The sequence below is a fragment of the Stegastes partitus genome, unplaced genomic scaffold, assembly GCF_000690725.1.
Source record: "Stegastes partitus isolate 25-593 unplaced genomic scaffold, Stegastes_partitus-1.0.2 Scaffold1293, whole genome shotgun sequence".
NCBI classification, from domain to species: domain Eukaryota; kingdom Metazoa; phylum Chordata; class Actinopteri; family Pomacentridae; genus Stegastes; species Stegastes partitus.
In genome coordinates this window covers 45-23,632 of record NW_007579024.1, presented here as the reverse complement: position 1 = coordinate 23,632, position 23,588 = coordinate 45, and the positions used below count along the sequence as shown (strand labels likewise).

Here is a 23,588-nt window from a genome sequence, read left to right as displayed (position 1 = left end):
TCCATTGTTAGATCAGCTTAAATGAGTTCTTATGCAGATTTTGTTCAAGAGAAAACGTACATGTGTCGCTGTCATTTGTTTTGTTTCAATGTGATATTTGAAGTTTAATGTTGTTGACTTGGGACTATTACATACAATCATAATGTTGTTTTACATTTTCAAAATCTGTTATGATATAAACCGAGTTGAAGTTTTAAATATAAGCAGCATGCTGAGATTTATTTCAACTGGATCACATTTATTGGTTAGTATTTGTTTGTATATTGCAAAATGCATTTGTGAGCATCAAAAATAACTCAGACATGGTAGTTCTCAGGTCGGCTCCTTCTTTGAATTGCGATTCAGTGAGTAAATACAGAAATCGAGTTCACAGAAAAGCCAGCAGCTGTTGGAGGGTTTCATTGACATTCAGCCCAGAGAGTGTGAACAACAGTCGGGACAGCAGCGTCTCTTTATCCTCTCCAGTCTGAACTCAAAACTCATCTGTTCACAAAGACTCCCAGTGTTTCCTCGTCTCTCCTTCCAACTTCTGCCCGCTCTTACTTCTCTATTCCAACTTTTCTCTTCGCTTGCATGACTTAAAAAATAAGAATAAGAATTCCACACTTCTGACAGCGTTTCAGGTCTCTGTGCTCTTCACTCGTTCAGGTTGTTATAATGTGACTGTATATTATATTATGTGCCCTACTGACAGAAGTAGCTTAATGTATTCATTTTCCACATTCCTGCCGCTGCCTGAATGGAAATCGAGGTCAGTGTAAACACATAGTGCATATTATGTAAAATGTAAAATCATCACAAAAGGCTTCACGCCTGACTGAGCGCAGAACAAGGCAGGGAGATGCTTCCAGAAACATTGGAGTTTAAACTGCAAGGCTCAGCGCTCGGCGTGAGTTTCACAGCGTCACTGAGGCAGAGAGACTCTCTGTCATGGTCAGAACCGACCCGAACAAATGAGAAGAACAAACCAGTTAAACATTTACAAAATGTAAAATATCCATTTGTCTTGCTTCCAAAAGCAAAAAGCACTGACTGACAGCTGCACACTACTGCTAGTTTCAGCACAAAACCAGCATATCTGAGGGAACCACACAAATATTTTTAAATATTTATGCATAATTGCTTTAACCAGCTCATATTGTTGGCCCATCTGCCTTCACTGAGCATCCCCCTCCATACTTTATTATTATAGTCTTTTATTTATTCATTTACATTTGGGTTGCAAGCATCTCCACATCGATTAAACTCTGTTTGATTTAAGCTTACACTGAGAAACTCAGATTTACTAAACAGAGATTAGATTTTCATTGTGCAACAGAGCTCTGCTTAATATTAAAACTGGTTTTACTGATATTTTCAATTAAAAGAATTTTAAATAAAATAGAAAAATATATATAATAGAAAACATCAGTTTGTCTAAAAAAACACAGACTGAAAACATTTACTGAAAACGTCACTAATAAATGTATTTTTGCAAATCAGACAGATTATCAGACTCTGTTTAAATGAAAAACTTAACTTTATATTTAGGTTTTTAACGTGATCACACTGTGCATGTTCCTGAATGAGGCTATGTGCAGATGCAGACACTACACATGGAGCAGTAAACGCCAGTGGTTTTGGGAACTGTAGCATCAAAAGTGCTCATTTTTGCCCCCCAGATGGATTCATGGAGCCGTGACAAACGTAGCTTTGATCTGCCTCCTCCGTTAACTCTCCAGGGCTTAAACACAAATATATTTTGGGGGAATAAAGTGCAACATACGTTGGAAGAGTTTGGAGGAACAGCTGCTGTGTGTTGCAGTCTCCTCATTTTTGAAAGCACAGTGGACTCAATTCAGTCGGTTCTCAGTGTTCTACAGGCAGGTGAGGAGGCTTCGACAGACTGTTGGCAGTGTCAGCGAGGTGTCGGCTCTGTCTGAACCCCTGGGTGGTTTGCAGCGGCGCCAGCGTCAACTCGGCCGCTACCTGCCGCCGCCGTCAGAAACGAATGATCTCCACACAAACAGGAGTGAGTCAGCCTGGAGGTGCAGCCAGGAAACCGCCCAGTCTGACTGCCTCTGCAACAACCGCACATAATGATGCTTAAACGTCTTTCTCTTTCTGCACGCACAAACCTATCAGCTGTGAACTTCCACCAAACGTTCACCCAAAAGACAATGAAAAGAACAAGAGCGCCTCACGGGTTCTTCATTAAAAACTCGTCAGTCGAGGTCATTGACATGTTGTTACGTCTGCCGGCAGCCACAACAGATGGAAAAAAAAGAAAAGATCTGGCCTCAAAATCTGAAACATGTACGTACAATTCAACACAACCGGAATGTGTTTTCACATGTCAGCAGCTCAGCTTTTAAATAAAAAGACACTTGAAGAGTTCATTTGCATAAACAGATGACTCCATTTTTGTAGATTTTCAGAAAACGTTTTTTTTTTGTTGTTTGCTTGAGATAACATCAATCAAACTGAAGCTGAGTGGATTTGACTCAGTAGAAATGACAAAAATAGAGATGACTTAAGTTTGATTGATATTGTCTCAGGTAGACGATGGAACAGTGGGTTTTCTGAAGGTTTGTGAGCATGGAGTTATCTGTTTTTGCAAATGAACTCTTCATTTGCTTCGTCATTTTGTCTGCTTAAAATCATCAATCAGAGACAGGATTGTGGAGCCAATTTTGCAACGAGACTCCAGAGATTCTCCAAAGAAAAGTACATAACAGTGATTCTAACGTGATCTCTGCTCAGATCTGGTTGTAATTAAAGAGTTTAAAAAGAGTTTGGCGAGAAAAATAGAAAGTAAATGAGGCAGAAGCTGCATGTTAACACAAAGAAGACAAAAAAATGTTCTGGCAAGCAGCCACAATTTAACAATCATTTAATAAACATGCTTTAAAGGCTATAATAGAAAAAAACTAATGATGAGTAAATGATCAGATTTACTGGTTTATTTTAGCCATTTACTGTGGGCTCATGTTTAGTCCTGCACCTCTATGGAAACAGAACAACCACAGCTAGAAGTAGAGAGACCTCAGAAATGTCTTCTGTGCAGTTTGACACAGTTAAAGTTACAGAAATCCTAAAAAAAAAAAAGAAAGTCAAAAGGTGCATTTCTTTAATTATTTACTTTACAAAAATTGGAAAAACCTGAAATGAACATGTCCAACAGGTGGGAAAAACAAATGGTGGCTCTACATACTGTAGATTGGGTTGTCCAATCCTGGTCCTGGAGGGCCACAGTCCTGCATGTTTTAGATGTGTCCCTTCTTCCAACACACCTGATTCATATGATCAGGATGGTTATCAGGCTTCTGCAGAGCTTGATGATGAGCTGATCATTTGAATCAGGTGTGCTGGAAGAGGGACACATCTAAAACATGCAGGACCAAGATTGGACACCCCTGCTGTAGATAATTTACCATTTATATTTTAATCAGTCTCTCCTCTCAGCATTATGTAAACACTGCCTGCAGTTCAGCCAAAAAGAAGAGGAATTTGTGGACATGTGACTTTCACTGTGCACTGTGTTCCGCCATCTTCTGTACCACCGTCTAGCAACAAGTATGTGAGATGAGTTCTTCGTTTCAAGGGTTTAACAAAAAAATTAAAAAATCCACAAAATCACACAGTCAAAAAACTGCATCACTTCCTACGTCTCTGGCTTCAATCCGATGACTTAAGCCTCATCAGCTGCATTACAATGATGCAGCATCACCTGATTGGAAGCTCAAACTCAAATCCATCTTAAACTTAACATTACTACACTATGCATTTTATTAAATGCATTCTTCCAGAATCATAATAAAGTTATCAATCTTTGGTATTACCACTTTACTGTCAACTGAAATGTTATCAAACGTAAAATGATGAATTTGGCTCTAACATGATATGACATGGGCGGCTGTTGCCTCGCAGCAAGAAGGTCGCCAGTTCGCGTCCTGGTGGGGACACTGGGATCTTTCTGCATGGAGTCTCCATGTTCTCCCCGTGCAGCGTGGGTTCTCTCCGGGTTCTCCAGCTTCCTCCCACAATTTCCAAAAACATGTTGAGGTTAATTGGTGATTCTAAATTGTCCGTAGGTGTGAATGTGAGTGTGCTTGGTTGTCTGTCTCTAAGTGTAGCCCTGTGATAGACTGGTGACCTGTCCAGGTGAACCTGCCTTCACCCTGAGTCAGCTGGGATAGACTCCAGCCCCCCATGACCCTAGTGAGGATTAAGTGGTGTATAGATAATGGATGGATGATATGACATGGTCGCAGCTGAGTCATCAATAGTTTTATGGTTTTGCCAGATAACACACCCTTTTTTGTTTTTTAACTGAATTTAGCGTATTACAGCTTATTTTCTTCACATTTTTAATTGATGCAGGTAGAATAAAGGGATTTAATGAAATATCACAGGTTTAAGCTTAGGTTGGATTTTCACTGCAGCGCGGAACGTCACAGGTGAGCAGTTCATTATGGTCCTCAGAATGATTCTACACTTTCTGGCTCTGATAAATAGTTTTCAAATGTGTTCAAAGGGTTTTGGGTTTCAGCTGCTGCTACAACCATCAACGCAAAAGTTTACAGGAAACATAAAACACTGAGCACAGTGATTCATATTTTATTTTTTTGTTTTACTCTTTATTTGTTTTGTTTTATTTTTATGTTTTTCTCTTGAACTGCTCCGCTTGGTTTTATGCTGAACCTGCTCAGATTTAGTTTAGAAGCACAAACTGCCTCTTTTTTTTTTTTTTTTTAAATCTCCCCTTTAATCTATTAATATCCCTGTTTCCTGGTGCATGTGGAGATGTTTCTCTCTTTTACACATTTCAACAGATAAATGCTTTCAAACTCAGGAGCACTCTGGTTCATCTCATTACCTATTACTGTCTATTTTACTAATTTCATTTTTCCGTGCTGTGGAACATCCTGCTTGCTGTTTGCAGAGAAAAACTCATTATACACAAACAGAAACACGTTTTCTTGCTGCTGAGACGTAAACAGCTGAACACACAGCTCTTCTTCACACTGGAATTCTGCCCCGAAATTGGATTTAATGTAACCGAATTAAAACATAATCAAAATCCAGTAACAGCAGCTCTGTTGAAACTGAACCTTCCTTTAAAACACTCAGGAAAGACGAGCGAGAGCTTCTCCTGAAGAGGCCGTAAACGTGGCTGATAGTAAATCCAGATATCTGAGGCTTCTCTTGTGAACGGATACAGACGCTCAGAGACTCTAAAACGTTGATGCCGTACGTCTGGAAGTACTTCCAGAGCAGGAAGTATCACAAATACATGTGTACACTATAGGAGCTTTAACATGGAGACACCGACACAATGCTCACAGTGATCTGACTGTGTTGCCCTGATTGTGGTAATGATTTGAACCTGACCTGACCTACATGCAGTTTCCACGTCTGTAATCTGGGTTTTTACTGTCTTGCCTACTTCAACATCTCAGCCTGCATCATTTCTACAGCAGCAACCGTCTCTAGGAACAAAGATCTGGCAGATTGCTGATCATAATTTCAGCTGATATCATAATTTTTGGCATGTAAGATATATTTATACGCATATTTCAGAAGTTAAAAACATCCTCAATGAAAGGGTTAGAGTCTGGACAGCTCAACATCCTACAGCGCAGTGACGCAACCGTTCTGTTAATGCAACCTAAGACAATAAAATAAAAAGAAACCACGATGGAAACTACAGAAAAATGCAAATGATTGTGGTCTCAGTCTTTGCTGTGACTGTACACGTCTAGAAAACACTGCTTTAGAGTTACTCAGTGCAAACAGTGATCAAAAAGACTCCATGTACAGAAATCAAAAACCACAACTGTTTCCCATATGGATGACATCCCCTTCAAAGTCATCTCCTTGTGCAGCGACACTCTGCTCCCTGTGCTCCTGCAACACTTCTAACACTCCCTGGAAGTCCATCCATCCATCCATTATCTATACACCGCTTAATCCTCACGAGGGTCGCGGGGGGCTGGAGCCTATCCCAGCCGACTTAGGGCGAAGGTCAGAGGACACCCTGGACAGGTCGCCAGTCAAGTGTGACCAGCCCCGAGCGTTATACGAACCCGGGGCCTCCGACTCCGGGACTACTTCCCGGTGCGGGAAGGGACCAGAGCATGGTGAGCTATGTGCACCCCTCCCTGGAAGTCCTAATCTGTAAACATGAGAAGCACCGTCGGCGGTGGATCTTCTAAATTGTGTCAAAACAGTGAAACACCCAGTCCAGGTTGTTTGTGTCGTATGTTTTCTCTCGGACACCTCTAGACGTTAAAGAAGAACTCTGTCCTGCCTTTGGTAGACAAGTTCATGGAGCACAATTTCTTGACTGTTGGGGAAGACATGGAACATGCTCCTGGTGCTCCTGATCTAACCTATCATGTTAAAGTCTGGAAACTCTTCCACTGTAAACACTGCTGTTACTTCTCCTGATGGTAGCCACAGACCCCCTTTCATTACCTTTTATATCCAGCTACTGACCAACTCAGCTGCTCCGGTTTAAACTCCACAGAAACACTAAAACATGTTCACCACAGGTCCTGACGTTGATGAGTGCGATGTTACGCTGCCTTCTGACTCCTGACAGTTTCTGTACAGTCTGAACTTTCTGATCATCCCTTGCACTTGGGTTTCAGGGTGCATTTCTTCAAACAACAATAAAATGTAAAATCACATCATCATTTTTTAACCTCGCATTTATTCTCCAGAAGATAAATCCTTAAAATATCCTCCCTACAAAGTATTTATGCTCATACTAACGACGATCTTCTTCTACTATTGCATCAAGCCACTTTGAAAAAATGAGAAAAACATCCAGGAAGCCGAAGGCCGGGCCGTCTATCCACTGACACGCATTTATTTGATAAAAGCCTCCAACAGTAAATAATCAGCCCAATTACTAGATGATGTGAGAGGAGGAAGCCACGGATGATAAGAGCTGCAGCACAAAGCCCACTTTTACATCATTTACCCCAATTATCGAGCTAGAAGTCGACCAGTCGCTGCACTGGAAAGAGGGGAAGCTATTAGCGAGCTGCCAGTGTCTCATTACGCGATGAGGGGAGCCCCGGCTTCTCCAGAGGACTCGCTAACCTACATTTCCATCTTCGGTTACCACAACAGGAGAGAAGGGAGGAGGAAGGCTCACGACGGCGGAGCAGAATAGTCAGGGAGGTGTTGGCTTGTTAAGACTGACTTTAGACAGAAGTTTGCATGTGATAAAACAAAGATTCAGCTTATGTAATTTACTAGATCTCATGTTTCAGTGTGAGCCCTTAATATACTCACTCTTCAGTCTGTTGTGACGTTAGCCAACCAGCACCACTATTACAACCGTCCTAATACCAGCGATTAGCACATCTGAGTGTTACAAGAGAGCACTTTTAATAACACACCGCGGACGTTCTTATCCTGAGTTTAATTATAAGGTGCCGTGACCAGATTTCTCTTCATGTTTCTGTGACATTTCAGGAGGAAACGGGGCTTCAGAGCAGTATGTGGGCCTGTAATGACAGCCAGAAGGAAGCCCTGCCATTAGAGAAAATGTCAGCGTGCAAATGAGAACGAAGCGGAAGCACGAAGTAACGAAGCGGAAGCACGAAGTAAGATAATTCAACCTGTTTCCAAGATGTCTAATGATTAAAAAGACAAACAGGATTAAGACGACACATAATCTGCCAAACTTCTTTTCACTAATAAAGGTCTAATGCCAGTTCTTGCACCACCTGCTCACTACTCTAATTCTCATTTAACTCACCATCAGCACAAACTTCCCTGTATGAGCGTAAAGCAAATGTTTATGCAACATCTCTTCTATGTTTTGTGTGTGTGTCAGATAAAAAGTGGCAGACAGGGTCTTTGGGCCGCTGCTATAGTTCAACTGGTTGAGCTGGCGTCCCATGTGCCGGGGCTGTAGTCCCAGATGCAGCGGTCATGGGTTCGAATCCCGCTCGTGGCCCTTTGCTGCAATTTCTTCTCCCCCACTTTCCTGTCTCTCTCTTGACTGTCCCAGGAAAAAAGGCCAAAAAATAACTTCTGTCTTTAATCTGAGTTAATGGAAGAAAGGTATTCTGAAGTCCTTCTACCTTTAAAAGCTCATCTCTGTGTATCAGAAGGACAAGAAATCGCCACAGAAACTTCAGAATAATGTCCAGTTTATGTGGTCTCAGTCTTTGTTTTCAACTGTAAATGTCTACAAAACACTCCTTTACACTCATTAGATATGAGGAGTGATCAAAAAGTTCCTACAGTGTCGATAAAAATTAAAAAACTGCAATTGATTTAGATGTGGTCCATTAAGGTTGTCACCTTGTGCTGTTATGTAAGCATGCAGAGCACCAGCACTTTGGGGAAAAGAAAAAAGTCACAGGAAGGCAAAAAAACCCTTTTAACTACAAGGAGCGATCGAAAAGTTCCAAGACTGTGCCTATAAACTAAAACCTGCTTCTTCATGATCTAACTTTAATGCACAATCACCTGGAAGCTTCCAAGAACAACCACAACCTTCTACTTCTTGTCACCAAGCAGCTGAACAGTTCCAGACACAGTGCCTTGCTCAGAGGCACACTGACAGCATTAAGAAGCAGAGGAAGTAATCCTTACCTGCAACTCGAACCACCGCCCTCTCTGCCGGGTCCAGCACCGAGTCCTGGCTCTTCCTCTTCCTCCTCTCGTGTTTGGACAGGTTCCACGGCAGAGTGTCGCCCGGCGGGCCGACCGGTCCGGACGGACACGGCGACAGCGAACCCCCCGAGCGCTCGCTGCGAAAGGACGGTTCGCTGACGCAGGAGCGCTCGCTGAGAGTATCATCATCTGAAGACTCCATCGTACTTCAGGGCTGCAGAGGGGAGAGAGGGGAAGGACGGGAGGATGGGAGGAGGAGAGGGGGACGTGGGGGAGGGATGGAAAAGAGGTCAGAAAAGAAAGGAGCAGAGGAAATGTGGGGGAAAGAAAGAAGAAAGAGCTTTAGACAAAGTGGAGGCTGTATAATTCATCGGTGTGCTAGAGAGTGATCACGCAGAGGTCATGAATGATGCAAAGTTTCAACTATAATTCAGCAATAAGGAGAAGCAGGAGCTGGAACTGGGTTAAACTAGTCATCATGTCTGGGCGACGGTTAAAGAGTTCAGGAGGCTGCAGACAAACGGTGACGGATGTCTGCAGGAGGAAGCAGCAGCTCTGAGGAGAAGATGAAAGAAGAGGAAAGCAAATGATGCTGAAGATGACTGAGGCCAGGACTGACGATGCATGAAGGAAGTTCAGGATGCAAATTCATCTTCATCCTGAAAGGAGCAGATCAAGGAAACCTCAGTGATGTGCACTGTAAAGCAAAATAAAACAAAAACTGTAAACGTTTGGCAGCAAGGGTGCAAAAAAAAAAAGCAAAAGAAATACTGGTACCTTCAAAAACTGTACAATATGCTGAAAATAACAGCAAATGTTTGCAAAATGTAAAAAAAAAAAAATTAGCTGATTTCAACACAATTAAACTGTAAATTTATGGTTACACATTGTAAAATAATTAATTACTATATTACAATATACTGTATTTAAAAACAGATGTGGGCATTATTTACATTTTTGTCCTTTTTTTTTTAAAGCCAACATGTATTTTTTATGTGATTTTACTGAATATTGTTTGTACTTTAACAGCACAAGAAAAATCTGTTACAAATGATTTCAACAATTCAACAATTTCCCTGAGGTTCTACCAAAGGGATCAATAAAGTTCTATCTATTTATCTAAATATTCAATCCCTAATATCCCTTGATGCAGACTTTTGTTACAGTTTTGTCCTGTTTTTTTAAGCGCTAATATATAAATTGACGTTGTTTTTTTTTGTGATTCTACACGATCTTATCTGTGATTTAACAAAACAGGTAAAAATCTGTAAAATAACAGTTTAAAATAATTTACCATTTTTATTACTTAATATTTATAGTATTTCTTTTTAAATAACTGCAAACATCTGTTAAATAAAAAAAATGCTGATGTAAATACAGTAAAAAAATTAAAAATGGTATAAGTTTACAGCCAAATGTTGTAAAAGAACAACTGTCACCGCGTTCCTCTAAAAATCACCCCAATCATTCTCCAGTGTTTAGTTCTTTCCACAACATAATTTTTTGTATTAAATCTTGCAGCTCTACTGTGCATCACGGCCCTTTATGTTAAATATTCAACTCAGTGTCCAACACACGTCACTTTGTGCTTCATAATCAGATTTCTGAGGCTTTATTAAGCTTCAGCAGCTTCGGTAGATTTTCATTTACAAAGCAATTCTTTACTTTTGTCTGTTTTCATAACTGCTTGTTTTATGACTTTTGTAACCCTATAATGGTGTGCCGTATAAGAAGAGGCTTTTTAAACCAGCGCCTGATTAAATAAATACGATTCCTCAGCTTGAATTAATCAGGATGCAGAAGTAAACTGTGAGCCAACTGCTCTGTGCACTTAACATTATTAAAGGAGTTTCACTTACTGCAGAAAGTCTTTTTGCATATACAGACATTTCTAAATAGACATGTGCTGCATTGTGTTGCGTTACTGAAAAAAATCTTATTTTATAGCACATGTTGACTTGTTTTGCAAAAGCTGTACCTCAAAAAGACACTTCTTACTGCATCTACTGCTAAAAAAAAAACATATTTCACACGTTTTAAAATGCAATATTGCTCTGACTGACAGTAAATTAACCTCTTTCTTTTCAAACATACTACAGCTGCCCTCCTTTGTTCACCAACTATTTGAACCATCTCACAGAACAGAGACGATCTGTGGCGTCACATCTTCATGTCGACGGTTTATAAACTACATTCACAGGTACACAGATGATGCACATGTGCAGCACCAGATCTGCAAGAGAAAGAAACAGGCTGATTTCATCGCTGAGTTTTGGCCACAGTCTGACTTCGTTGTTAATATTCTGCGATGGAAGAACATCAGGAAATTTCCTATGAGTCAGTTCGGCAGACTGAGCCGAGACAAAGACGGAAAACAGCAGCGAGACAAAGAGATGAGATTTCAAAGCTCGTCTAGAGTTTCTATTTTTAAAGAAGAGTCAATATGTTGGGAAGACGGGAGACTCTTCTCCTCCGTCTTCATCTCTATCTGTTGCTCATCCATCCATCTCCGACTTTGACCCGTCGCTCTAAAATAAATTAGGTTTTATAGGCGTTAAGAGGGAAACATAGCGCATGCACATAAAGGAGAAGTGTGTGTTTGATTTGTCTCTGAGGACCTGAAACTGTGATCTGTCCATCACAGGATCAATAAATCAATACGTGTAACCTCAGCACGGCTCAGTCCTCAGAGAACGAGGCGTCTCTTAGAGTTCAGTCTGCTGTCTGAGGCCCCAGTACAAGACTAGATACACTGTAAAACAAACAGAAAATGTTTTTTTTTATCAAAAAGATTTTAACGTTTTACTGTTAATTTACAGATCTTTAGTCGTCTTTTTTAAATTTCAGCAATGAACTAGAAGAATCATAGATAAAGGTATTAATTTACACATTAATTTCAAAAGCCTAAAAACATCAACACATTCTTTACTGTATGTAAATCAGCAAAAATCTCAATATTTTAAAGATAATTGTCTTTATTTGATTTTTTTTAAAGCACATTAAGAATTTTAAAAATATAGAATTTCAAAAAGCCACACACTGTAAAAAATGAGTGTTAGTTTATAGATTTTCTCTGTTTTGTTTGGTTATAGATAACAAGTAGTAAAATCTCAGAAGAAACTATTGATTTACATGTTAACTGTTAAAAAACAGGATACAATAACTGCAATAAAAGAAAAAACAATATTACAAATGGTAATTTGTTCTTTTACAATGTAAAACTACACTTTTTTTTATACTGTATTTAAATAAAATCTATTTACATTTAAATATCAGTATTTTGCAGATTTGCTGTAATATTTACATTTATTTCTTTTAATGTTTATTAGCTCTTTACTGTTGCACTTGAGCTCCACTTCTCTATTGAAAACACTACTTGTTTTGTATTCAAACCCCAGACTACTTTGACCAACATTCAGTCATATTTGATATCTTTAGAAACTTTGGGATTTGTACTCGAATTTTAAATAATATTTTTAAATTCCTGTCATAGATTTTACCATGGCTGAGTGCACAGCATATATCTGGAATGACTGATCCACCGTCGAACCACTGCTTGTTATGAATTATCGGAATAGTTGGGTTTCTGTATAAAGTATGAAGTACTTGCTAATACTCGGGGTATTAAATACACTTGGGGGTTTCCTCCTTCTTTCAGGGTGTTACATAGATGCTTTTTTTTTGTTCATGTACCTCTGCTCTAAACGCTGCTCCTTACCTGCATTAAACACCTTGTTTAAAGGTCAGGCTATTCTCACGTTACTTTCTGACATCATCACGTTACATATTTGTCTACCACCTGAATGAGCAGCTTCCTCAGAGTCCGACATTATTTCCTCATTAGAGCCTCTTTTGTTGGAGCTACGTCCTGAACCTCTGGGATCTGGGGTTACTAACCGATGTTACCGCCCGCTCATAACACCAGCTGGCCAATTAGAGCAGAGAGGGATTTTTTAGGAGCTGCTTCTTAAAGAGACAGGCGCTAAAACGGAGCGTTTCAGACAGAAGGTGAGTAGAGGTGCTGCAGAAGCAAACAGAATGTGAAAAATAATGTGTGTTTCAAACACTAAAGCATGCACACATGTTCTACAAGACCCAAATAATAAAACTACACACCTGTAACTGTGCACAATATGGGCTCTTTAAAGCACCAAGGTCTCACAACAGCACAAACAAGCTAAGCACATAGGGCAGCAGTAAACCAGGTGAAATCACTGTTTTCCTCGGTGGAGTCTGGTGGCTGTCAGGAGAGCATGCAGAGAAAGTGAAATTATGAAAATAATCTAAATATAGAGTACATTTAAAGTGGTGCAGATTTTTTTTGAGGCTGCGCTCTATTTAATGTGACTTAAATACATTTCTTGCTGACTTAGTCCACCACACTTCACCGCTTAGCGTCCATGCAGATCCTCCCGCCTGCTCCTCCAAACTGCTGACCGCCAACGACTGAAAGGAATCCTCCGGCTGTGGACAAGTGCCTCATATAACCCCACTTCTAAGAAACCACACTTTCCCTCTGAGGAGAGCAAACGTCCAACATTCAACAGGCCGAGACACCAGTTTCACATGCAACTTAAGGTCAGCGAGTCTCTTTCACAGCAACACTAGACAAAGTACACCGGCTCCTAATAGCGTCAACAAAGGAGAAAAAACACAGAACAATGAAGCCGAAGCAGCTGAATGGAGCCGAGCCTTCAGTTTGTCCTGCTGGGACGTGACAACATGTCTTCCAGAAAAAGGTCAAAGGTTGTGATGGAGGTGACAAGAAAGACTAACACTGGCATGATCACATCTTATGAGTTAATAGGAGCGTTTCTCAACACAATGCAGCGATACCGCCACACACTTCACCTCAGGAATAAACACAACGTTTCTGACAACGTCAACAAAAACTGAAAACGCAGAAGCTTCATAAAAGTAGAATTTATGTCAGAGCTGTTGTGTTGGATGACACTAGAATGTGCAATAATAAAGTGTCCTGTGAGTCTAGTTTCATTGTATAACATTAGGTGCACTGTAAAACAAAATGTATTGTTTGTAAAAAAAAATTTAAATGACAGATAATATCGAGTAAAATCACAGGGGAGAAAAAAAAGTATTAATCTATATAATCATGTTAAAAATTAGGCCAAAAAAAATCAAAAATCTGTATTTTATTCTTTTACATTTGCCCATAAAAACGACTTTTTAATTATTTAAAATCTCCCATTAATTATTTAAACTTCTATTATACAGATTTCCTGTTTTGTTGAATTAAAGACAATATCTGGTAAAATCACAGAAAAAAAGTTTGACTACAAAAAAATATATAAAAAATAAAAAACAACAGGCCAACGTGGTACAAAACATCCACATCCAAATATCTGTATTTTTAAAGAATTTTTTTTCTTTTCTATTTGACCATCAAATGAAACCATTATTTATTTATTTAAATCAGTCGCAAAAAAAACTCATGTATTTAAAAGAAAAAATATATATATTGGGGACTTAAAAAAGTTAAATACATAAAACAAAATAAAATAAAATAAAATAAAATAATAATTCAAACTAATTTTATAAAATTTCCAAGCTTTGGCAGATTACTGTAAATATTTAGTGAAATTACATTTAAAAAATGTCAATAATTCATAAACTGACTGTAAGAAAAAATCTTGCCAAAACTATATAAAATGCAAAAAAATCTGTATTTTTACAAAAAGTGATGAATTCTTTGTGTTTTAATGTATTTAAATGAGCTTAAAACATCATTAAATATCATTATCATTTGCTAACTTCAGTACTTTTATAGTGTTTGAATGTAACAGCATTACATCATGTCTGTACATTTTCTGGCGACCCGTGCTGCTGCCAGACGTTCACCATGTTTCACTTTGCTTCACTGTCCTTGTTTTCTTGTGTTTGTGTGTTTTGGATAATTAATAATCTTTAAACATTTACAGATGACTCTCTGGCTTGGTTTCTTCAACATAAACATTCAAACCACAGCTCAGACGTCCTCCCAACGCTGATCCACTTTGTTTTAGGATTCATCATCCAACAGTTATGACAGGAAACGGTCACTGTGACTCCTGAGGAACTCCTCTCAGCAAACATCCAGCCTGGTCCTTACACCCTGACTAACTCCTGCTGGCTGCCAAACGCTTCCTCCCAGCAGCTCTGCCTTTATTCCTCCTCAGAGCAGCAGCAGATTAACCTGACAGTGACCTGAGTGCTGCTCGCAGAAACTTTCACCGTCCGACGGCTGCGATTTCCATCTGAGCCGCCGCCGCTGCCAAAAACCCTCCTCCTGCTCCTGCTGCTGGCCCCCGGCTCGACCGCTGGCAGAGCCCCACTTCCTGAATCCCGCTGTCTCCCCGGCAACGCTGCTAGGAAGAGGTTACAGCCTTCCCAGAATGCCGTGCGGCCCTCTGATGTACGGCTGTGTGCGAGTGAGTCTGTTTCCCCGCCGCTTGCTGACAGTGACTCAGTGCCACTGCAACTAGCGGTTTTATAAATAGAGCCAGAATGGAGGCTTCAAAGCCGCACCGTGTCATTACGGCTCCGCGAAGGCAAAACGAGACCTTTTGAAGAAACAGAAACGAGCAGCAGAGGCAGAGCGGCTGACATCACTCCTCGTCTCAGGAGACCCTCGCCCACCGTCTTCTACAGGACCGTCGGAGTGACGTCTGGCTGATGAAAGGTTCACACATGTGGCAAAAAAATCAGCATCACAAGTCCTACTAAAGAGGTCATCGATTAAATATGACTTTCTATTAATTATGTATGAAAATCATCAGTAAAGCTCAGTTAAAGTTCCCAAACTTCAAAGATGGAAGCTTCAAGTGGCTCATTTTAGTCCCACAAAACTTTCCTAAACAAAATAAACTCAGCTTAGTGGCACAAACAGCCAAACGCTGCACATAATTATCTAGAAAATAGTTGCTTGAAAACTGCATATGATTACAGCTGACCAGTGCAATAATATTAAAGTAGAATCACTTTTGTGAGAGCGACAACAAAAGCTGAACACGCAAAAGCTTCATAAACGTAAATGTCAAAGCTGCTGGACTGGATCATAACGGATCACACAGACGGTTCTAATAAATGTAATTAATAAGTGACAGGTCATCTGTAAAGTTAGAATCATTAGAAGCAGCATTTTGGATGTTATTCTTCAATGCAAAGACAAAGTTTATCACAAGTTACCTGAAGCCCTGTTTTCAGTAGTGATTAATTAAATCATTACTTTCCGATAAAAAAAAAACATTTTTAAGTCCTGGTTAAAATTTCAAGAGGCCAAAGGCCAAGACATCTTTGAATAGCTGATGTTTGTCCGAAAAACTGAATATGTTTGGTTTGTTGTGTGAAAAAAAACAAGATGACCAGCAAATAATCAATAATGATGAGCTGGAGTCTGAAGAGTAATGAAGCTGATCATCAACATTAAAGCAGGATTTCTTTGATCAGTTCTGTTTTAAGCTGCTTTTGTGACGATTTTCATGTTTTAAAATGTACAAATTACTGATAAAAACTCTTATTCTGAACTCTTTTAGTTTACTATGATATTAAAGGCTTGAACATAATCAGTTCAGAGATATTTTTCTTGAAATTTTTATGCGTTTTACATCTTTTTACAGTGTCAACGTCAGGATAAAGGTTCGGGCAACGGTATCCTTCACTGAGACTAAAGAACGTTCAACGGCACAACTTATATCATGTTCATATTCTGTTTTATATCGTTTTTGTTGAATCTAAACTGTGCTACAAAATAGTAAAACCAGTCCGTTAAAGCTTCTGGAACCCAAAGTGAAGTCTTTAAACTCATTACTTTGAACAAAACTCAAAAGTATTCCATTTACAATGATTAAATGATATTCCAGCTAATATGTGAAGCAGCGGTCTGACTGTTGGTGCAGCAGCTCAGTCAGACCACACAGAGATGCTGGATGCTCCACTGTCCTAATACTGACCTCAGAGCCAGGTCTACGTGGACATGGCGTCGTCCCACAGCTTAGCCTGAGCAATGTGTTTGAATGTGTGCAGCAGGAAACAAAAGTAAAGCAGGAGGAGGCCGTGACAGAGACTCAGCAGCTGAGCGAGAAAAGAGACGACAGGGAACGAAAACCATGGAGAAAAAACCAGACGTCTGCAGACTAACGGTGGTAACTGGCAGAACAAGTCTTCCTGAGCAGCATTCCAGCTGCTGGAACAGCTGCTGATGGGAGCTTCACTGACATTCATGCTCCACAGACAGACATCACGCTCAGATACGCCAACAAACAAAGACACATAGAGCCGTCCGAGCAGAAACACGTCTGATTTGCACAGAATGTACAAACCATAACCCCAAACTGTCCACAGCGACGGCAGGACAGAAGGCAGCGCTTCACAGCAGCAACAACAAACGTCACGTTTTCTGCACGACAAAGACAAAAACAGAAACTACAGGTTTCATCAAAACTGAGTTAAAGTGTGAACCTGACTTCTTGACATCCTACATCCCCATATACACATCAAAACGTCATAGAAGTGTATATGTTGGTCATAAATAAGGACTAAAACACAGGACAGCATGCAAAACCCAAACAGCCGTGACTGCAGTCTGGCTAACAGAGACGTTCAGGTTCTCAGTCATCCAGGTCACGGTCAGCGCTTCATTCCCACATATTGATTTGATTTATTCTCACGTGCAAACACGTGGTTCACGGCCCAGGACCAGGACTCACACGCCTTCAGGTGTGATTGGCTGTAAAACTGCCAGAGGAGGGATCTCAGGACTGCATTAGAAGTACCTGGTTAGTGTCATAGACCGGCTTCTCTCTTTAAAGATGGTGAGTCCAGTCTAACCCTGTTCAGGACTTTCATGTTGCCATATGTAGAAGGTCTTTCTGGGTCCGTTGGACCCCAAGAAAGAATATGTGCAAAATATTTGTTGGTATTCATTATAGACTTTTATAATATGTTAGATCAATTTTCTGATAATTTGACATATTTTTGGTTCCAAGTGCATGACAAATGTCCCTCTTTTTACATTAAAAAAAAAATCTTCAATAATTGAGTTGAGTTGCGTTCTACTGGAGCACTGATGATTAGCTTGGAGACAGTGTTAGCTGAAGCTAATGTGTCCCCTTTTCCTGATTCTTACATTTGGAAAGTCACTTTTCCCTCAACGTCTCATTAACTGAGTTTCATCTATCACACTAATGATGCAGCAGCTGAATCTAAACATAATGAAGAAGGTCAGAACAAACAAGGAATACAAAATACCACAGCATGTAAACCCCTGTGACTGCAAACTAGCTAGTTACAGCTAGCTGGTAAGATAGCTTTAGCTAGAGCTATTGAACCTACTTTTTCCTATTTCTGTTTTTTTTAAAGAAACATTTATTCTGATGCTCAAACATCTTAGTATTTGAATTTGTTACATGACACTAATAATAAAGTAACTGAATCTAATTATAATGAAGAAAAAAGTCAAAACAAACCAAACATCTACCTAAACAGCAGGGGCTGCACTTTGGCTAGTTGGGGAGATAACGTTAGCTTAAGCTAATATACTCACTTGCTTCTGTCTGTTTCTTGTATTTGGAAAATCAATTTAGATACTCTAAGATCTTACTGATTGAGTTTGTTATTTCAAGCTAATAATACAGCAGGTGGTTCTATTCATATTGAAGAAAAAAAAAAGCACAAATTATCAAGGAATAAGAAACATAACTGTGTTAAGAGCGAGGGACTGCACACAGGCTAGTTACAGCTAGCTGGTGGAATAGCGTTAGCTTAAGCTAATTACTCATCTTTTCCTGTCTGATTCATGTATTTGGAAAATCTATTTAGATACTCTTACATCTCACGAGTTGAGTTTGATATATTACACTGATAATACTGCAGCTAAATCTAATCTTTTTTTTTTTTAAGTACAAACAAACAAAGAATAAAAAGCATAATTGTGTACTATGCCACAGATTGCACTCAGGCTAGTTACAGCTAGCTGAGGAGATAGCGTCAGCTCGACCTAATGTACTCACTTTCCCTTTTTCTTTTCTTTTACTCCTTAAAAAAATCAATTTTGATGCTCGAACTTCTTAGTAATTGGTCCCACAAACAGTGTAGCAGCTGAATCTCATAATAATGGAGAAAAACAGGTAGCACCACATAAACTAGTACTGCTAACAGCTAACTAGCCTAGCTTAGCTTGGCAGAGTAGCAGCAACTTTATTCGATGTTTTGTTTTTTAATGTCAGATAAAAAGATCACAGTCACTCTAACGTCTGTCGGTTCAGTGGATGAGGAGCTAGAGGAGGTAATTAGCTGGTGAAAAACAGCAGAAAGAAAGAAACTCTCCGGAAAATGTGAATTTGAATCTGTTTGGTTTCTATTTGAGTACAAATGAAGTACAAAACATACAACATGTTAAATAAGGAGCTGAAGAAGCATTTACAGGCATTTTTACAGTTGGACAGAACCTACATAAAGAAGCTTTCAGTCTTCATGCCAGATGCTAAAGCAAAGCAACTCGCTTCCTGATTTCTGTAATTACAAACAGCTAAGTTTGATTAAATGTCTCGCAATTCAAAATCACAGATATTAGGAATTTCAAAGCAACAATATTTCACACTTGGTGGCTGCAAGAGCCAATATATCCAAACAAAATCTTACAAATACAAGCAATCAATCAATAAATACAATGAATGCAGCTGGTGTGGTTTAAAAGGTCACACCCCAAATCGGCTCGTCAGCATAAAAGAGGACTAATGCATGCACACTTTCACTTCACAAGAAAACAAATATATAATAATAAGCAACATGTTATATCCCAACATGTTAATGGAGCCCTTCGACATCTGATCTTTTTTAAAAATCTTTCCTGACTGACTCAAATTGCTCATAAATGACATAAAAGCACAGTTTTTGCATGAATTATTAAAAGTGTAAACAGTATGTTGGGTATGAATGAGCAACGCTTCCCCTTAAATCGCAGCCCCCAGCTATGATGAGTAACACACCGACAGACTGACTGGATAAATGAACGGCTTCACTGAGCTCCCCCACGCATATACATTAAAAAAGCTGCATACATCAACACACACACAAAGTGGACCAACCTGCCAACAACACTGCAGCTTACTACGACTCAGCATGACTGGACAGAGACGCAATTCATTAAAATCAGAGTGAAAGTACGGCAATAAAATTAAAGCGTGTGCACAGGTTAGCGAAGGATATGAGCTGGTACTGGACGAACACAATCACGTGTCGTCATCATACGGAGGCCTCACACACACTGATCAGGATTTACAGCTCAATAATAACATCATAAAGACGACGCTGTGGAGATAAGAAACCTCGCTTTCAGTTTGTCGCTTCGTCTCATGATAACAAAAGAGCTGCACAGAGACAAAACAACACTCTTGGCCAGACAGACAGACAGACAGACAGACAGACAGACAGACAGACGGAAGGCTGGAGCTGCCACGAGGGATGGTTTTAGTATGATGAAAATGGTGCTGAAACAATGAATGGAAGAGATGATCGGTTCCCAAATTGACGGCATAACAACACATCTGAGGTTGCAAGATATGTTTGTGAAATCTTGGTATCTCATCTGAGCAGGCTTCTAAAAATTCAAGATATAAATTTTCTTATTCTTTTATAATTTTCTTATTTATTCTTGGTTGAACTGAGAGTAATTTATTGTTTTGATTCACTCTCGCTGTCCTCATCACTCTCACATCCTCACTAAAAAGCAGAAACATAACATAATATGTATATAATGTAAGTTAGCAACAGGCTGGTGAACACAGTGGAGCATTTAGCAGCTAACGAAGCTGGTGGAGACCAAAGTAAAGCAAAAAAGGAGAGTTAATACTGAACATTCATCAGGTGAACACCAACAACACTCCAAAATAAACAATTTAAAAATGACTTAAACATCCATTGGTGGCCAAAAAAAGGTCATGGGTTCCCAAGACATTTTTTTTTTCCTGTCATGCAAAACTACCGACGCTTTTGTTGTCAAATCTCTGTAGTTTCACCTCATAAGGTTTCTAAAAAATTGAAGTATCAAACATTTCTCGAATGCGCTGATCTTGCTGTACTGTTTTGATTCGCTCTTGCTCTTCTCATCACCAAAAAGCAGAAAAATAAAGTTAGCAACAAGCTGGTGAACATACAGGACTGAAGAGCAGCTAAAAAAAACCCCAGATGTTTCTCTCAGGAGCTGGTGGAGACCAAAATAAAGCAAAAACGAGAGTGAATATCGAGAATTCATCAGGTGAGCACGTACAGTGCTTAAAAATAAATTATACAATTATTGTTTTTAAATGTCCTAAAGGTCAAGGGGGCAAGACGTATTTTTTTTTTCTGTTTTGAAAAATCATTTGCATTTTAATTTTTGCCATTTTATCAAATCTCTGTATTTTCACCTCATCGGGCTTCTAACATTTTAAAATATGAAACTGTTTTGGGTTGAATTGATCATAATTTATAGGAAACTCTGAAGATGAAATGTCTGTTTGTGGCCCTGCTGTCGCCCATCAGAGAACTGAATTAGCAAGAAAATGAACTGAGCAGGATTTATAGAACCAGTTGAACTCCTAAACATTTGCTCGTGGCCCAAACCAGGTGATAAGAAAATCCTGCTGCTGAGTTTTGAATTATTCGGTATATTATTTGACAAACTCTATAAATCATTTGAAAGGATTCAAGCATTGTTAAACCATTTTAAGACGCCAACATCACAGCAACAACTCCTCACTTTGTTGTTTTTGATGTCTGTCGGGTCACAGACTTGTTGAATCACTACACAACGACACTAATGCCACTGTAAAAACACAACAAATAAAATCCATCCCTTTTTTTCCCATTTATTGTTTATTTCATTTGTTTTTTGTCATTTATTAAGCAAAAATACCTCAAATTTGATGTCTCCAGTCTCCTAAATGTGCACATCTTGCAGCTTTTCTCTGTTTTTAATCATCACACAGTGCATGTTTTTGGTATTTGGGCTTCTTATCTGACAAAATAAAGATAAGTTGCCACAATTTCTGTTGCACTGTAGATTGAATTGTGTTTTGTGACTCTCTTCCTTTGTAAACTGGGAGTCTTTCGGTTCCGTTGAACAAACAGCTCTGTAGAGAAGTCACCTTGAGCTCTGGGAGATCATCGCTGCCTTTTTTTTTCTCTCTCTCTCACTGTTTCCTGACATTCTGTCGACTAAACAACTAAACAATGAGTCAGAAAATAAGCAGCAACGAGCCGCAGCCAGATATGATATGAAAAAGGAGCGAGGTTTGCTGTCATTACGAGTCTCGGGTGGCTGATTCGATTGACAAAACAGAGAATCCATCATGCAAACGCCACGATTCCGTCCAAATCACACCTCCATCCCACAGCAGCACCGTCCTCCTGTATCATCTCCAGACATATTGGTGCTTCCCTACAGTAGTAAGGGGGCGTGTCTACGGCCCAGTGCAGAGGGAAAAAATGGTGGAAGATACTGATTTAAGATCACAATTTGGTGAGAGGAGCGTGGAAATGAATGTGTCTGTGGCTCCTGCAGATCTGGGTTTGGGAGCTGAAGGTCCAGCATAAGGCTGGAGGGACATCTGACCATCTGGTACGAAGCGGCAGGAGGGGAGTCCTGCTTGTATCCTCACGTTTTTGTTTTTTTTCTTCCTCCCCCTGCACCTTGCATAATATCAGAAAGGTTTTCCAGACAGACAGGCAGACAGACAGCCTGCAGTGATGGAGTCCTTTGGGATTCAGGTAGATGATGATGATGATGATGATGATGATGTGTGGATTTAATTGGCTGCAGGGATCAATAAAGGCTCATTAAACAGAGTTATAGCTGCAGCTTGTGCCATGACTGGGATGCCTTTCTGTGTCTGTGTGAGTCTTTCTGAGGAGGGAATGTGTTTGCATGAATGGACATCAGACATGGAGCTGCTGTGGTTGGGGGGCTGCAGGATCAGGCTGGGCGCAGGAGGCTCTTTGTCCGGCGCACAAACACTCCGCTCCGCCGCCGCTTGGCTTTGGACACACAACACCAACTAATTACATTTATCCATTTGTTGAGTGAAAATGCTGCCTCTGTGCTGCTCGCTGGGTCTCTCATTAACGGGGGGAACAGCCTCGGCAGCCTTCTCACGACCCACAAACCCTCACCGTGGCTCCGCGCAGGCTGCCCGTTTCCAGCCCAACCCTCCGGCGCACAAAAAGGCATCAGATCCGTAAATGTGAATATAACAGTGTGTTGGAAATGAATGTCAGTAAACGTGGAGGCCATGATCAACACGTTGGGAAGCAAGAAAACACAGCATTCATGCGTATAAGCCGATAAAAGCCAATTAAATATGCGCCTGAATTGGGTTTAAAGTGAGATCTCATGAGTTTAAAGTGAGAATAATTATCAGATCGCAGCGCATGTGAGTGTTTTATAGCATCTCTGGGGTTGACAGCTCCTAAAAATGATGGTTTGATGAGCTCCGGAGCCGCTTACCTACACCGGGCAGCAGCGGTCCTGCAATCCGAGCACAGCGCACGGGAGGCCGGGGATGCTGCCGCCGCTGCTCCCTCTCTTTCCCCGGGCCGGATGGATGGAAGGATGGATGGAAAAAGCTCCGGATGTTCCGCCGTTCGAGGCTCCTGCTAGCGGTGTTCCTCCACCAAAACCGAGCCGACACGGAGCCGGTGGATGAGGCTGGAGAGAAGAGCAGGGCAGGCAACGTGATCGTGAATGGTAATGGCTGTCCTGTTCCTCCGCCTTTCCCCCCGCCGCCTCTCTCTCTCTCTCCCCGGCTCTCTCGCCTCCAGCAGCCCCCCCAGCAGCCCTCCTCTCCGGCTCCACTCTCTCTTTCTCTTCAATAGGCTGTTTTCACGGCTCCGACACTTAACCCATGTCTATTGAGCGTGTTAAGTGTCGCGGAAATAGAGATTTTTTGGGTGGACTCCTGCGTCATCCAGCGCCAAACCCGCACCGAGAC

General features: G+C 40.3%; 1 protein-coding gene across 1 annotated transcript in view; it reads right to left on the bottom strand.

The window, feature by feature from the left end:
* Positions 1-23,376, bottom strand: part of LOC103369474 (microtubule-actin cross-linking factor 1-like) — a 207,424-nt gene extending 184,048 nt beyond the window's left edge. Inside the window, exons 1-2 of the mRNA XM_008298196.1 lie at positions 23,105-23,376; positions 8,602-8,836 (exon numbers count right to left, since the gene is read on the bottom strand). Of these exons, the coding sequence (XP_008296418.1) occupies positions 8,602-8,824 (223 nt within the window). The 5' untranslated portion in view covers positions 8,825-8,836; positions 23,105-23,376. The remainder of the gene's footprint in view (positions 1-8,601; positions 8,837-23,104) is intronic.
* Positions 23,377-23,588: the final 212 nt, after the last annotated feature.